Here is a 13,824-nt window from a genome sequence, read left to right on the forward strand (position 1 = left end):
CCCTGCGCATATTGCAATTTCTTGCATATTTTAGTTGGACTTCACATTTTACATTTTCCTTATTGCTTTTTAATACTGCTGTACAGGGATTTACTAGTGCCATGTATTTTATGTAATTTGGTACTAAGTGTCATTTTATAACATGTTTTGATTATCTTTTCAAAAGCCACTTGTGACAACTATATTTAGTCTTTAACAAGTTAAAGTTTATTGCCATTTGTTGGGTGTGTTGGTAAACTGACTTGGAAACCATATTTAGCGCACAAGGACAGAAGGGAGACGACACCACAGTGTGACACGAATTGTGGGGTCGTCGCCTTTCTGTCCTTGTTCACTGTCACTAAATACGCTTTTAAATATTATACTTCATCAAACGTTTAGGCGCTGGTGTTTCAGCTTTGGTTCCACCTCTCAAACATTAAAATAAGGTCAGACAAAAGTGGATTACTGTGTTTCAACCTTTTTAAGGTGCCCAGCAAAAATTTCATTTAATCTAGTAATTGATGAAACATCCTGCGTCGAAAGTGATTAATCAATTGAGGGCTAAAATGATGAATGATGAATCATTAATCGAATAAAAAAATTAATCGACCATCCCTAGTCTGGCTGATTGCCTGGCTTGCTACTCCAAGGGCTGGGTGATAATTTTGGTATACGCAGTGATCATATATTATATATATATATATACACATATATATATATATACGCACACTGTCATGCACATACATGATAGAGCTATTTACAAAGTCTTGTTAAGGCCTGTGGACCTTAATAATTTGATCTACATAACAGTAGCAGGAAGGTACAAAGGAACTGAGTGGTCCTCCACTTTGCGGATTTCTGCAGTGCTGATTGGCAACTTTTATAGAAACCTGCAAAGGACCACACAGGAAGAGCGGTCGATGAGCAAGCATGCCGATTTAATGGGACAACAGTGACGATGATGGTAGCAGGTGAGCAAAGAAGAAGTTTCTACACGCTCCCCGCCCCGACATCAAGGGTTATTTTCGCCTCCCTAGCAAAGAGACAGTCCGGTTACACCACACAAAAACGGTGGTGAAGTTCCAGTAAGCCAGGGAACGTGAAGTAAACCTCGCACGGGTGGCGTTGTTCACCGGTTTGTTTAAATGCGCCTTGTGATCGGTATTCACCAGGATCTGATCCCTGTCCTTGTTGTCTTACCGAATACACAGTTGAACTTCGTTTCGTTGTATCAATTGGTGCACACATGCCGAGGTGTTAGACGATGTTGCTCAATGTTGAACATCAGAAGCTGGCGCTAAGTATTCTGTGGTCATTGCTTGATCTTCCTTGTGAATGTCGTCAAGAGAAGTGCAGCATCGGCAAAGCACTCGACAAAATGGACACCTTGTTTTGTCTTTGCACTGCTTTGATATCCGGTCTCTGATGCATTGTCCTTGCTTTGTGGGATATCTGCACCAGTACTAGTAGTCTTAATGGTCGGACATTGGTTGGTTGTGCCATGTAGGATTCTTTCAGAGTTAAGCAGTTAGTTCCGACAGCGGGAGACAGGGGAGTGGGCAGACGCTCTTCTACGTTGATTGCTCAGTGACAATGGGCCTCCTGTTGTCGGCACCTGCACTGTCTGGAATTCATTTTGCTTCGGTTACTGCATGTTCCTTAGTGGTCATCAATACAATGAGTATGGGTTCCCTTGCCTGGACAGCACCGTGACTCTGCGGTGAAAATGAGGTCCTCAGGGGCTTCTGGCCTCTTCGTCAGAGTCGTCGTCAGACTGTGTGTTGCTATTTTCAGCGGTTGCAGTTCCTTCCCACTGTACAAAAGCTCTTTCAATATCACTTTGGTTGCAAGAGCCGCTACTAATTTATCTTTCTTGTGCCTTCGACGTAGCCCTAATGTTCAAGGCGATGACAGTTGATAGCCGTCTTCAATTCCGTTGTTCACGTCAGTAACCATGTTACTGCAGGCTTTAGACACGGAAATTTCCTTTTGGGTGCTACAATCTCATGGAAAATTTCTATGTTTATGCCGTTCGTTCTTGTACGTTCCTCAATGTCGTCACGACTTGAAGCTTCTGTCTTAAAATCTATTACCTGTTCTGTTTTCTGCATCGCTTCAAAGTAGAAAAATAATAGGATGGCGATTTCACTTTCAGAGATCTGTGACACATCTTCACTGCTTTCACTCTGCCTCATCTCAATCGCAAGTCTGAGTTTAGACTTCGGCATAACCAATTTATCCCTGTAGTCTACCCAAGTAATATATTCTTCATATATGTCATCATCAGAAGTGAGTATTTCAATCTTTTCATCTAAGAAGTAAAGCCTCTCATGAAGCATTTCAAGCCAGCTGCTCATGAGGTGCATGAAGCATTGTGGCTTCACAGAAGTTCATGGCGTCTGGCTTCACAGAGGTTCAGAAGCTCTTCACAAAGCTTCATGAGGCGTACCGTCGTTCTTATAAGTGCCCTATCCATGATTAGCTCGGCCTCCTTGGCTGTTGGTGGATGGGTGAGGGTAGTCTTCTCAAACTGGTCTGCTCTTCCTGGCAAATCCATGCGTGGACTTGTTGCGAGTCGGTCCTGGGGCCTGTTCTGTCGTTGATTAATACAGCTCCCAGGTTTCAGGGCACCATTTTGTAGAAAACCGCGAAGGATCAAATAGTAAGAGCGGTTGATGAGCGAAGGTGGCGTTTTAATGGAAGAGCAGTGTTGATGATGGTAGCAGGTGAGCGACGAAGAACTTTCTACAGCAACGTTCAGTGCTCCTGTGGTTTGAGTTATTGAGTAATTCACCGTCTCTATGCTCGATCTGCTCATCTCCTGGTTAGCTCAGAAAGCAGAGCAACCATTCTGGAAAAGTGTTGGTTTTGGGTTTCATTCCCACACCAGGACACATCTTTCTTCAACTGCAAAACTTTCTTTCCGAGACACCCAGAGGGGCTTCTTTTGTACTTTCGTGCTACTGTTGGGTGGATGATGATATTCCCTTTCACTCCCTTTTCATAGCATTGCTGAACCTCTGGTTAAACTGAGATGGTGGTTTGGTGAGTAGGTTTCATATTTGACTTTAGTTTGCTGTAACTCCCACCAGTGCTGTGGAGCCTATGGCCAGGGCCCATTTTCTTGGGAGAAATAGAATGGCCTACTGATGCGATGAAGAAACTGCTTCTTACAGAACTTGAATCTCTGATATATTCCTTGCGTTCTCAAACAAGACTCAACTCCAAGCTTTTCCTTGACTCGATAACGTGGAGAACAGCACTACCCCTCAACTGAAGGTGACGCTGCTTTTCAGCAACAGTCCTCGCTGATTCCTTTGAGAGGCGCTGCTTGAGAAAAACGCCTTCTTTCCAGTGCATTTGCATAGCCACCGATAGTGCGTGGCCACAGAATTATCACTCGTCAGTAGCTGTGGACTGTCATTGAAGCACAATGAACTTAGTGTTTCGTTTTAACATTACTGGAGGGAACTGTGGTGATGTGATCGTTCAACTACCAGAGGAATGACAGGTAGTTCAAATCACTGTTCTTATGTTTTATTTTTCTGAAGAAACAGCACGAAGGTGACGCAGAGGACAAAAAGCAAGTGCAATAATGCACTGAACTTGTGCTTCATTGTGTCTGCTACCTGCTGTCTGTGTCCCATCTTTGTGCTGTTTCTTCAGAATAAACCATGTACCAATCAGCCCAAGTGAACACGATTCTGAACATTTCTTGTGGCCCCGGACGTTTTTGTGGCGTTATATATTACGCTTTATCTTTCAAGCTTTCCATGCTGTCGTAGTTTTCTAAATGCATGAAGGCAACAAGTTGTTGCACAAAGGCATAACTTCAAACTGTTCCATTTATAACACAACATGTTGAAAATGATTTGCAAGTTTACACAGCCGTTTGAAGCTTAAGGGATGGAGTTTGGGCAAATCCGTGTATTAACTGTCGCTCCCAACCTGGCTCAACTGCCATACCTGTAGCTGTTGTGGACACTACAGCTCCCGAGTTCCCTCTGGTAATTTTTGTAGAAAACTCTACAGGAGTGACCACTACAGATGAAAATCGATGCTGACGTCCACTTTCTTCAGTCAAGTTGGAGCGTGGAACATAAAAATGTGCTCGAATATGTAGGTACGTCTTTCTCTCTTGCAAGGCACTGAAAAGCCTTATCACTAGCCTTATCGCAGTCGCACTTGATGCAAGTATGCAGCCCGTTCTAACAAGGTCTTCTCTCCTCTCATCAACAAGAGATGGGGCGGTGCTGAAGGCCAGGCTAACCCAGCTGGTGTCCAGCACCGAACAGCATGACTTTGTGAAACAGAAAACACATTTTATTTGTATAACCTTGGGTAACAAACGGTCTGCACAAGGCATAAGACAAGCACAATTGTGATTTCTTTTGGACGTAAGCGTGACATCTTAAATTTTTTCTACCACATACAAAGCTTGCTGCTTTGTATGTGGTAGAAAGCCTGAAGAACATTAGGGTATTTACACTGCAACCTCTGTCATTGTCCCCCTAATGTTCGCAAATTATCCTTGCTAACTTTCGTCCGCCCACAAAATACCTCATCTGTTTGGTCCCCTTCCACTCATTATCAAATTAGCATGCTTGAAACTGTTCAAAACAGAGCTGCCCGTTACATTTCCAGGAACTATGACAGTCATTCAAGTGTGGCTCAGCTTAAACTCGCTCATTCCTTTCAACTGATGTCTATTCGCCATTCAATTTCTTCCCTCTGCTTGTTTCACAAGTATGTGTACAGCAATAAAATATCCTCGTGATGTCTTGAACGCCCCTTCTACACATCATGCAGGCTACATAATCACCTCAGCTTCATGCGCATCTTTGATAACACGAACGCTTCTAATACATCCACACTTCCACAAGCCATTCACATGCGGAAATGATCTTCCCAATAATATCGCCTCTGATAATAACCTGAATACGTTTTGCCACGAGCTTCAGGTACATTTTTTGCGATAACGCTGCAAAGTGGTTTTGTTGTTACAATTTTTGCTTTGTTTATTTTGCGATGTGTTTGTGTTTTCTTCATTAGCAGTGATACATCATTCTAGTGCTTATTGCACATACATATTTTGTTGTTTTGTGTTTTGCAATTCATTTTGTTGTGTTGCGTTTTCTTGTTTACTTGCTTTGTAACCCTGTTCCTTACTAGTTTGCTTGTGCTTTCGTCGTAATAACTAAATCCCCCTTACTCAATTCCCTTTGAGCCTGTATGGTATTATTAAATAAACAAATAAGTATATAACTGAATGAGTAAATAAATAAATAAATGTTGAGGCAGTAGTAACAAATATCCAAAATTTATTTAGCCAACTTATTTCACCGGAGTGGTTCTCTGAGAAAGTTCGTTTAGTACAAGGACTGTCCGATAAATATCTGGACTGGTGTAATGTCTGAGGCATCATGAATGGTAATTTGATTATTACTTGTATATTAGCAATGGGTAAAGATAAGTGCAAGTCACGAGTGATATTGGAGTGCTGAAATTGTAATAGACGACACTGTAGCTGACAATAAGCTCATAGCAAGCGCACCAGGTCATTCTTGCTCCTCGCACTTAAGGGTTGTTCGGCAGAGAGTTATGGCTTGAGTTTGTATTTGACAAACGTGAGATAAGAAGATTGCGATGTAAATTTTTGATGGTTCAAATGCTGTTGTTGATAACTGCAGGCTAAGCATGGATGGAGCCGAGCTCTCTGACTATCTTCCTATTCTTGCACATCAGTTTCGCATATCGTGATTTCAGCGCTTTGTTTGCATGTCACCCTTTTTTCGTTGCCAATACACTGTTGTTTTTGCACTATCCTGTACCGCTATGACATTTTCGGCCAGTCTGTCTGTTAGTGTGTGTTGCAGCAGCGTAGAATTATATGGAGGATGATCCACGAACCGTTATAGTGCCACCCAAATAATTTCTTCGTCCTTGTGACAGTTCTGGTGAATCACAATACATATAACGAACATGGATATGATATTGGTTAGAGCGAAGTGAATACGAAATGTTTCCTGCCGATATCATCATGTAGATTATATACTTATAGGGAATATTAGATATAATGAGGATATTTTCATGTCGGATGCAACTTCTATATAACGAGGTTCAGAGCTGACAGAATCAAGCTGAGCAATGTTGGGAGTGTACTGTAGCAATGCAACTTCACAGCTCAAGAGTTGCAGTATTGATGGTTGCGTTGGTCGCTGGGCTCGTGTGCTGCAAAATGGCACCTTTGGGGGACACTTCTGCTTGTTTCTTGCAAGTGGCCTTCCACGCCTCTTGAAAAAGGAACGTGTGAGTGCACTTTGCATTTGAACTGTCATGCGCAATACTCTTTTGGCCCCAGAACAAATTAAGCATAATTTATGCTACTCTCTTTCTCACATTTGTTTTCGCAAACTTTCGTCGTGGCTATCCTTGATAAATTTTCAATGAGGTTACACCCATAAAGCATTGGTGAATATACTGCACGGTGCCGCCCGAACACCCTTGACAGTTGACAGTTCATTCCACTGGGTTTTGAATATTTACTTCATCAGACATATTACCTCCTGTGTTGTCTTTCCCAGTGCATTCTTGAGTAATGCAACATGTCAAAAAAGGCTGGGCCCAGGAAATGCTATGCTAATTAGTAATTACTGCATCCGACACACACTTTGAAATACTGGCTTGACTCCATACCTTTTGGGCAGACGTTATTGGCACAAAATCCAGAGGTTCACTGAACGACCCACGAAATAATTCTTGAGGTTAGCATCGTGAAATAAAGACTTGATACAAGGGTAAGGAAGATGAACGCAGTGCTGGAACTAGTAATATACTTCAGAAGGGTAAGGAAGGTAAGGTAAGGTGATATTCCATTCCTGAGGCGAGCAGCTCGAAAATGTAAGACTTGATACCCCACTAAGCTGCGAACTCATCAAGCCGTCGTGCATGTGGTTTCAAAACACGCAGTGCATATGTGAGGAATAACTCCAAGCAACAAGCAAGAAATGCAAAGGAATGGTTGACGAGAAGAATTGGAGGAACTGAGAGGCTTAACTTTTTTTTATTAACAGCCTTATGAAACCACCAGACAATGTAGTCAAAGAGATCATAAGGGAAATTAAGTGCTTAGTTTATTGAATAGTTTAAATAATAAAGAAAAGTGAAAAGAAAGTGAAAGAATAGACAACTTGCCGCTGGTAGGAGCTAAACTCGCAACGTCCACATGACACTTGCGATGCTCTACCAATTGATTGATGGCAGCTGCTTTCATAGCTCAAATATAAAAGAAAGTGGACGGGAGGACAGATGGTTGTCCTCTTGTCAATTTTCTCTAATATTTGTTCAGGGTATGTGAATATCTGAAACTTTCAAATAATGATTAGAATATTCACTATTCGTAAATATGAATATTTTTCTGCTAGTTTTCAAATGTTTCGTACCATGAGATGTGCTCAGATAAACACAAAATTGGAGTGAAATTATGGTAATTAGACAGAAAGCATGAGAACTTGCTTATTGAAGCGTGTTTGCTTAGGAAAGCCACACTTTAATGCCTATAGCGCAATTTTTCACTCTCTCTGACGAGTTCGCTGCATGCAACAAAAAAAAAATGGCTCGTTTGTTTCTAGTGCTCCATTTGCGTTTTTAATAAACAAAGCTTCATAATGTGCTATGTAATGACAGAAACTATCTAACGTTAAGAATGCTAGGACCCAAAGGTTGTCTTATATTGTGAAAACGGCTATTCATTATTTGAAAAAGTATTTAAAAAATATTCAATTTGGTTTGCTTCTGGCACCATTCAATTTGTGTTCGATTCAGTCTCAAAACTCGTTATTTGCACACTCCTGATAACACTTGTGCTAAACCTAGCCCTGGGAGCGTTAGTCAGTACCACTCGTGGTCATGGCGGTGCCTGTGAGACATGCACCACCATGTAATGGTTAAATCATACACAGGACGGTTAATCTTACAGTGAAGTCGTAAGTGTAGTGAGCAAGACATGAAGATGATGAAAGAGCAAGTGGTGCCACTTGGCATAGAAATAGAAGGCAGGAACTTAAGGCAAACATATTTATTCCAGACTCTGTATATGGTACAACATGCCCTACAGGCATACGAACAACAGCTGTACAAATAAATACAGACTTTGCAAAGATTCTCCTCACAGCTATGTACAGGTCAAAGTATAATAACATATGCTGCTGTCTTTAGATAATAATGCTGTCTGTCAGTCTATAGACATTTATTTGGTTATTGTGGCAAACGCCACACACTCACTCTCTCCTGGCGTTGGTGAACATTTCACATTTCAGGACTAGGTTCACCGGTATCACTTTTTTGAATAGCTCTTTACAACAATGCAAATCACATTACCCACAGCGCTCGCAATAAACTGTGCCAATTTCAAAATGCATAAATGGAAAACAGTAATTAAAATGTTACATGCTTTCAAACAAAAACCTTCTGGAAACTCACTGCAACAGTGCTGTAGAAAAACTATGGGAGAACAGACAAGATGGTGTCACTGTTCAAAATCATGATCTACAGGTTTGTGCATGGCTTGGTCCGAGTCTCCTAAATATATTCTAGAAAGAAATATTTATTTTTCGTTAATTAACCGTGTGTATCTGGATGTGCTTCAACCAAGAATGTACATAAATGCAGCACGTTTTGGTTTGCAAGAGCCAAGGATATTATGACTCATCTCCAACAGGTTCACAAATGATATAGAAGCCATATACCATGGGGAACACTGGAGATAATACTTCAAGCCACAGTTGAGCCATTGCATCTGCCTTGCGTTGCAGACCAAGACTTCATGCTTATGGGCTTGTTTCACTTGCATCGTTGTTTTGCTCGCATCGCACTGTTTCTTGTCATACCCTGGTATGAATTACTCATTGTTTTCTCACTGCTGCAAGATAGCATCACAGCCTGTCTTTGAACATTGTTCTTCATGATTTTAGATGGCCATGTTACAGACAAGGCAGTCTCAAGGTGGCACTATCAGTCGTCAGGAAATTTCCAAGCATGCTTTTTACTCCTTTATGGTTAATGCCATTACGCTTGTGACAGCAGTGAATTCTTCATTTCTATAAATGTGTTGGTTGACTTTGTTTCGAAATCCCGTGTTTGAGCATTTCCAGCACTTGCTTTCTAAAAAAAAACAAAAGCACTGTAACTAACTGGCACAAGTCACATGTTCTTAAGACATTTCAGATTTTGAGATAACAGCGTGTGCTTTCGTTGTATAGTAGCAATCCAGATGCACAGCTGGCATTCAAGACTAACTGCGTCACACTTCAAGTTTTAGCAAACCTTTGACTGGTCTGCAACACTGTGTGTGCGTGTGCCACTTGGTACACTTCCAGTGAAAACAATGCCAATATGTGACGCATAAAGAGTGACACATACAGTTTCATATGCTAAGACGGGACACAGAAAAACAAGAAAGAGAGACGTACATGTCAACAGATTTTTTGTCTGTCCTATCCTGCTTCTATCTTCACTTTAAGCTTTGATTGATCAACTGAAGAGTCGCTTGCAATTGAGCATGGCCTCAGCTCAGCCTCAAAGGTAGGACCACCTGGTGCAGATGTCCATGCCCTTGCCTAGAACACTCAAGCACCCTGCTGCAAACAAAATGAAAGGGTAATACCAAAGCAGCTACAGTACTATGTTTGGGACACCACGCTGAAGACGATGTGACTTATGGGGTCCAGGTGAACACTGCTGGCAAAGAGCATTGACCTTCAAACCAAGCAGCAACACAACAACGTAGTAGCTTTCTTCACCTCTCAGTACACTGCTCAAGTGCCCTGGGCAAGCGCGGGGACGTATGTACCACTCCCACGTGCTGGCTGACCTTACAACGCCCACTGTTTCCATGGGAGTCATGCCCTGAGATAAAGAAGTGTTTGTTCCTCACAACCGCGCACGGCACAGGTGTTCCACACTTGGTGCACAGTTTTGAGGAGGGCGTGGGGGAGTCGACGGCGGGCACTAGCTGTGTCCCGACGTGGCGTAGAGTTCATTGTCCACCATTCCAGTGTGCATCGTCCCCCTGACGATCTCCGCCCCCAGCGGATGGTCCACATAAACATTGTCCCCTTCCACGACATGAGGTGCGAGCGACACCAGCGGGGCCACGGCACCGACTAAAGACATGGCCACCGAGGGGTGGTAGTCTTCATCCTCGTCCGGAGGTGGTATAGGAGGAAGGTCGCGTAGCTTGACGCCGCTTGGCGGTGCAGGTTTGTTCGACAGCTCCTCACTGTTGTTGGGAGAGAGAAAAGTTCACAAGTCTGAGACACGCAATTAATGTTGCTACACTCTACGATATTCAGATGAACCAGTGCATTCTATGCTAATTCATTACCTATGAAGTCCTGTTGATGTGGTTGCAAGAGAAAGCCAAGGAAAAAAAAGAGTCATTGTCAGTGTTATTTATTTACAAGGTTGCGCTGCTCATGGCATAATATTCCCAATATAACTTCGCTTTCATAGTGCATATACAGATATGTAGCACTCCACCATTTCTCATGGTCTTATTGTTTCTAAAGAGATGTGCTGCACCATCTTGTTTATGCTGGAAAGGGCTATAAGATAGAAAGAGAGGGAGAATAAGATGCAACACTTCTTTGCACATGTTCTTTTAATTCTTGGATCTGCAGCACTAACACTTTGTTTTTAAGGAATAACAATGCATCATGCATCTTTCAGTACTCATGCATGCATGACTCGTGCATCTTTCAGTACCTTCACACATGACTGTTTCTATGCTGCCTAGCTTGAACGTTTCCAAATTCTTAATGCGAGTAGCATTCTTGGCAATGTCAGACCAGCTTACTTTCTGGCTGTCTAGCTATTCCAACCGAAATTCAACTTGGGTCACTGGTCATTTGCCATTTGTATGTGCCGCTCTTGAATGAACCTCTTTGATGCCAACTTGGGTGGCTGGATAAGTGCCATTCTGTATGTTCTGCTCTTCATAATACCCACCATAACATATAAAACATAACACCAAGTGCACATCCGTGATGAAATAGATTTCTAATGAAGGGTAGAAGGCGTACATCGAGCAATAAACCCTCATTTAGGTGTACATTAAGTTCATTTCCACCTCTAAAGAATGCTATTCTCATACTTGGATAGTCGTCACAGACGAGGTCTGCTCAGATTTTTTGACAAGTCAGAAGCTGCCGCACAGACACTCTCCTCAGTATTTACATAATTTGTGTATTGTCGGGAATGCATAGCATGCATTATTGACACCCTCTAGTGTTTGACTGCATGTCAAGATTTACAGGTAGTTTCTGCGAGTGGAGTTGTCATATTCCCTGCCCTCTCTCTTAGCATGCATGGCGTTGTATTTTACATGATGTTTTCATTCATTCATACATATAAGCCCACCTTCATCTATCCATACCTCTGCATTCTCTCTTACACCTATTCTCCCTTCCCCTATTCCACCTTATCTCCCTGATTAATTTTCAGATGTCAACCACGCATTAAACAGTTCTGGTATGGTTATTGAGGCTGTCTATTCACTCACTCACGCACTCACTCGCTCAATCAATCAATCAATCAATCAATCAATCAATCAATCAATCAATCAATCAATCAATCAATCAATCAATCAATCAATCAATCAATCAATCAATCAATCAATCACTCTCAAGCTCCTAGTTTTGTGCTATGTTGGCACGTCTGGGCTCTTTGCGTCTGTTGGGTTTTTTTTCCAAGATCATCCAGCAGGTTTCCATAATTTTTTTAGAATTCTTAACACTTTCTACATCTTTATGCATCTTTGCACATGGTATCGCTTTCTTGGCTGGGGCTCTGAATGGTGCGCTCATTCAAACGCTTGTCTCTCACTTGAAGCTTCAAGAACAATGTCTGCACCATAATTTATTAAATTAATGCAAGATGTTCTCGTCAATGATGAGGGTCGGGTTCTCACGAAATTTAAATTTAACATCTTCGACAAGCTGACAGTGCCACCTTCTAAAACATCCATGGATATTTTAGGTACAGAGTGTATTCTCAACTGGAAAGTATTGAATTTTAAATATAAGTTATCTGGGCGTGAAACCTACCACTTATTTTGGTCTATTGTATAATATGCCGTGTAACTTATCTGGACTTCTCTTGAGACTACCGCCTACTTGTTGGTCCCACTGCACCTGGCCAAACTGATATATATAACACCATTGTTTTGCATATCAACAACACGGTGCTCAGTAGCATGTGGTGCTGCTTTAGAAACAGTGCATGGTTATCACTGCACCATAAAACAGAGGTTGGTATATGGTTTCAGAAACCTGAATTTGCTTACACTTGAACAACATGAGCTTTATAACAGCCTGGTTTGTTGCTAGTGAGATTCTGTATAAAGACAATAAAACAGAAGTTTGGGTGAGTTTGTTTTGCATGTAAAGAGGACAACACAGGACATGGTGCATTTGGAGCTCTTAAAGTAATGAAGTAGTTGGAAGTAGAGGATTGTGTGTGTTGTGTTTCCTACGTTTTCATCCAAACAATTTGTAATCGTTAAAAAGAAGCAACTGTGTAGGAGGTTTAGCGCTTGTGCAGCTGAACATATTACACAAGGTGTACAGCACGGTCCACTTGCGAAGGAACACCTTCCTAGTTCTCCAGTGTTTATTGGAAATAACATTTCAGATAAAAGCCTGCAAAATAATCATTTATCAGTATATGCTTGTCTAATGTGCTTCACATCAGCCATTTTTTTTCCTGAAAAGCTAGAAGTGCAAAGTTATATGCAATTAACTTCTAGTTTGCTGTTTCCTTTAACAGCAGACCATAGAGTGCCTTAAGGTTGCTGAATACCAAAATCAAGCTAAGCAAGATCAAGCAAAATCAAGCTAGCTGAAAGGCTTTGTCGCATGCCACCAATGCACGTCACAGAGTACTGTACAAGCAAATACTTTTCTCTTGCAGTCTCGCAAGAACAGCAGGCTGACTCACCTTTGCTCCTTGATAAGCCGCGATTTCCTCTTCTGATCAAAATCAACTTTGGCATACAGTGCTGGTGATGACTCTTGGTCGTCCTGATTTTCGTCTCCCGTGGACGGCAGCTCCGTGTGGACGACAGTGACACCCGCACTGGGCGTCGGGCCCGTCGTGATGGACGTGACTCCTCCGAAAGAGAGCCTGCGATGCTTGGAAGCCAAGGCGATCTCTTCGTAGATGTTCTCTTTCGACGAGAGGGAACTCTTGCGGCTTGGCGTCAGGCTCTTGCGGCGATCTGCGCTTCCTTCAGCCTTGAGGCTCGCCCTATGGCCGCCACTGGTGAGGTGGTTGTTGTTGTGCGCAGCTGTGGTCGAGCCATTCTGCTGCGCAGTCTTTAGCGGTATCTCCATGTAGAAGTCCTCGTTTTGGTAGATGGTGCCGCTACTGTCCGTGTACGAGATGTTGGCACTTCCATTGTTGGCTGTGAGGCCCGCGCTGGGCACTTTTGCTGGTTGACCCTTGGCCCTTGAAAAGTACTTCTTCCTGCGAGTTGAAAATGGGCAAGTCAGTGCAGTGTTTCGAGTAGGCTTCCTGATGGCGCACTACAATGCTGAACTTGCATATCTGACCTTATAACTTTTGTCCGGCTTTATTTGACGGGGCTTTCATCTTTAGCTTCCTTGTTTTAACCAAGCATTATGCGAGTTGTGTGTGAGAGATCTGTATCCTTTAAGTGCTGTACGAATGATTATGGCTGTATTATAGATTTAGTCTTCACTTGTGTAGTAACCTGATAGGGCTGACAGTATCAGTTAAAGAAATGAAGATGCAATGCACATGTGCAAATGAAACTTGAACATA

General features: G+C 42.3%; 1 protein-coding gene across 1 annotated transcript in view; it reads right to left on the minus strand.

The window, feature by feature from the left end:
* Positions 1-8,044: 8,044 nt before the first annotated feature.
* The window catches only part of LOC126528072 (complement receptor type 2-like), a 138,132-nt gene continuing 132,352 nt past the window's right edge, over positions 8,045-13,824 (minus strand). The window contains exons 11-12 of the mRNA XM_050175935.3: positions 12,979-13,506; positions 8,045-10,261 (exon numbers count right to left, since the gene is read on the minus strand). Of these exons, the coding sequence (XP_050031892.1) occupies positions 9,991-10,261; positions 12,979-13,506 (799 nt within the window). The 3' untranslated portion in view covers positions 8,045-9,990. The remainder of the gene's footprint in view (positions 10,262-12,978; positions 13,507-13,824) is intronic.

The sequence above is a fragment of the Dermacentor andersoni genome, chromosome 9 (genome assembly GCF_023375885.2).
Source record: "Dermacentor andersoni chromosome 9, qqDerAnde1_hic_scaffold, whole genome shotgun sequence".
In the NCBI taxonomy this organism is placed as follows: domain Eukaryota; kingdom Metazoa; phylum Arthropoda; class Arachnida; order Ixodida; family Ixodidae; genus Dermacentor; species Dermacentor andersoni.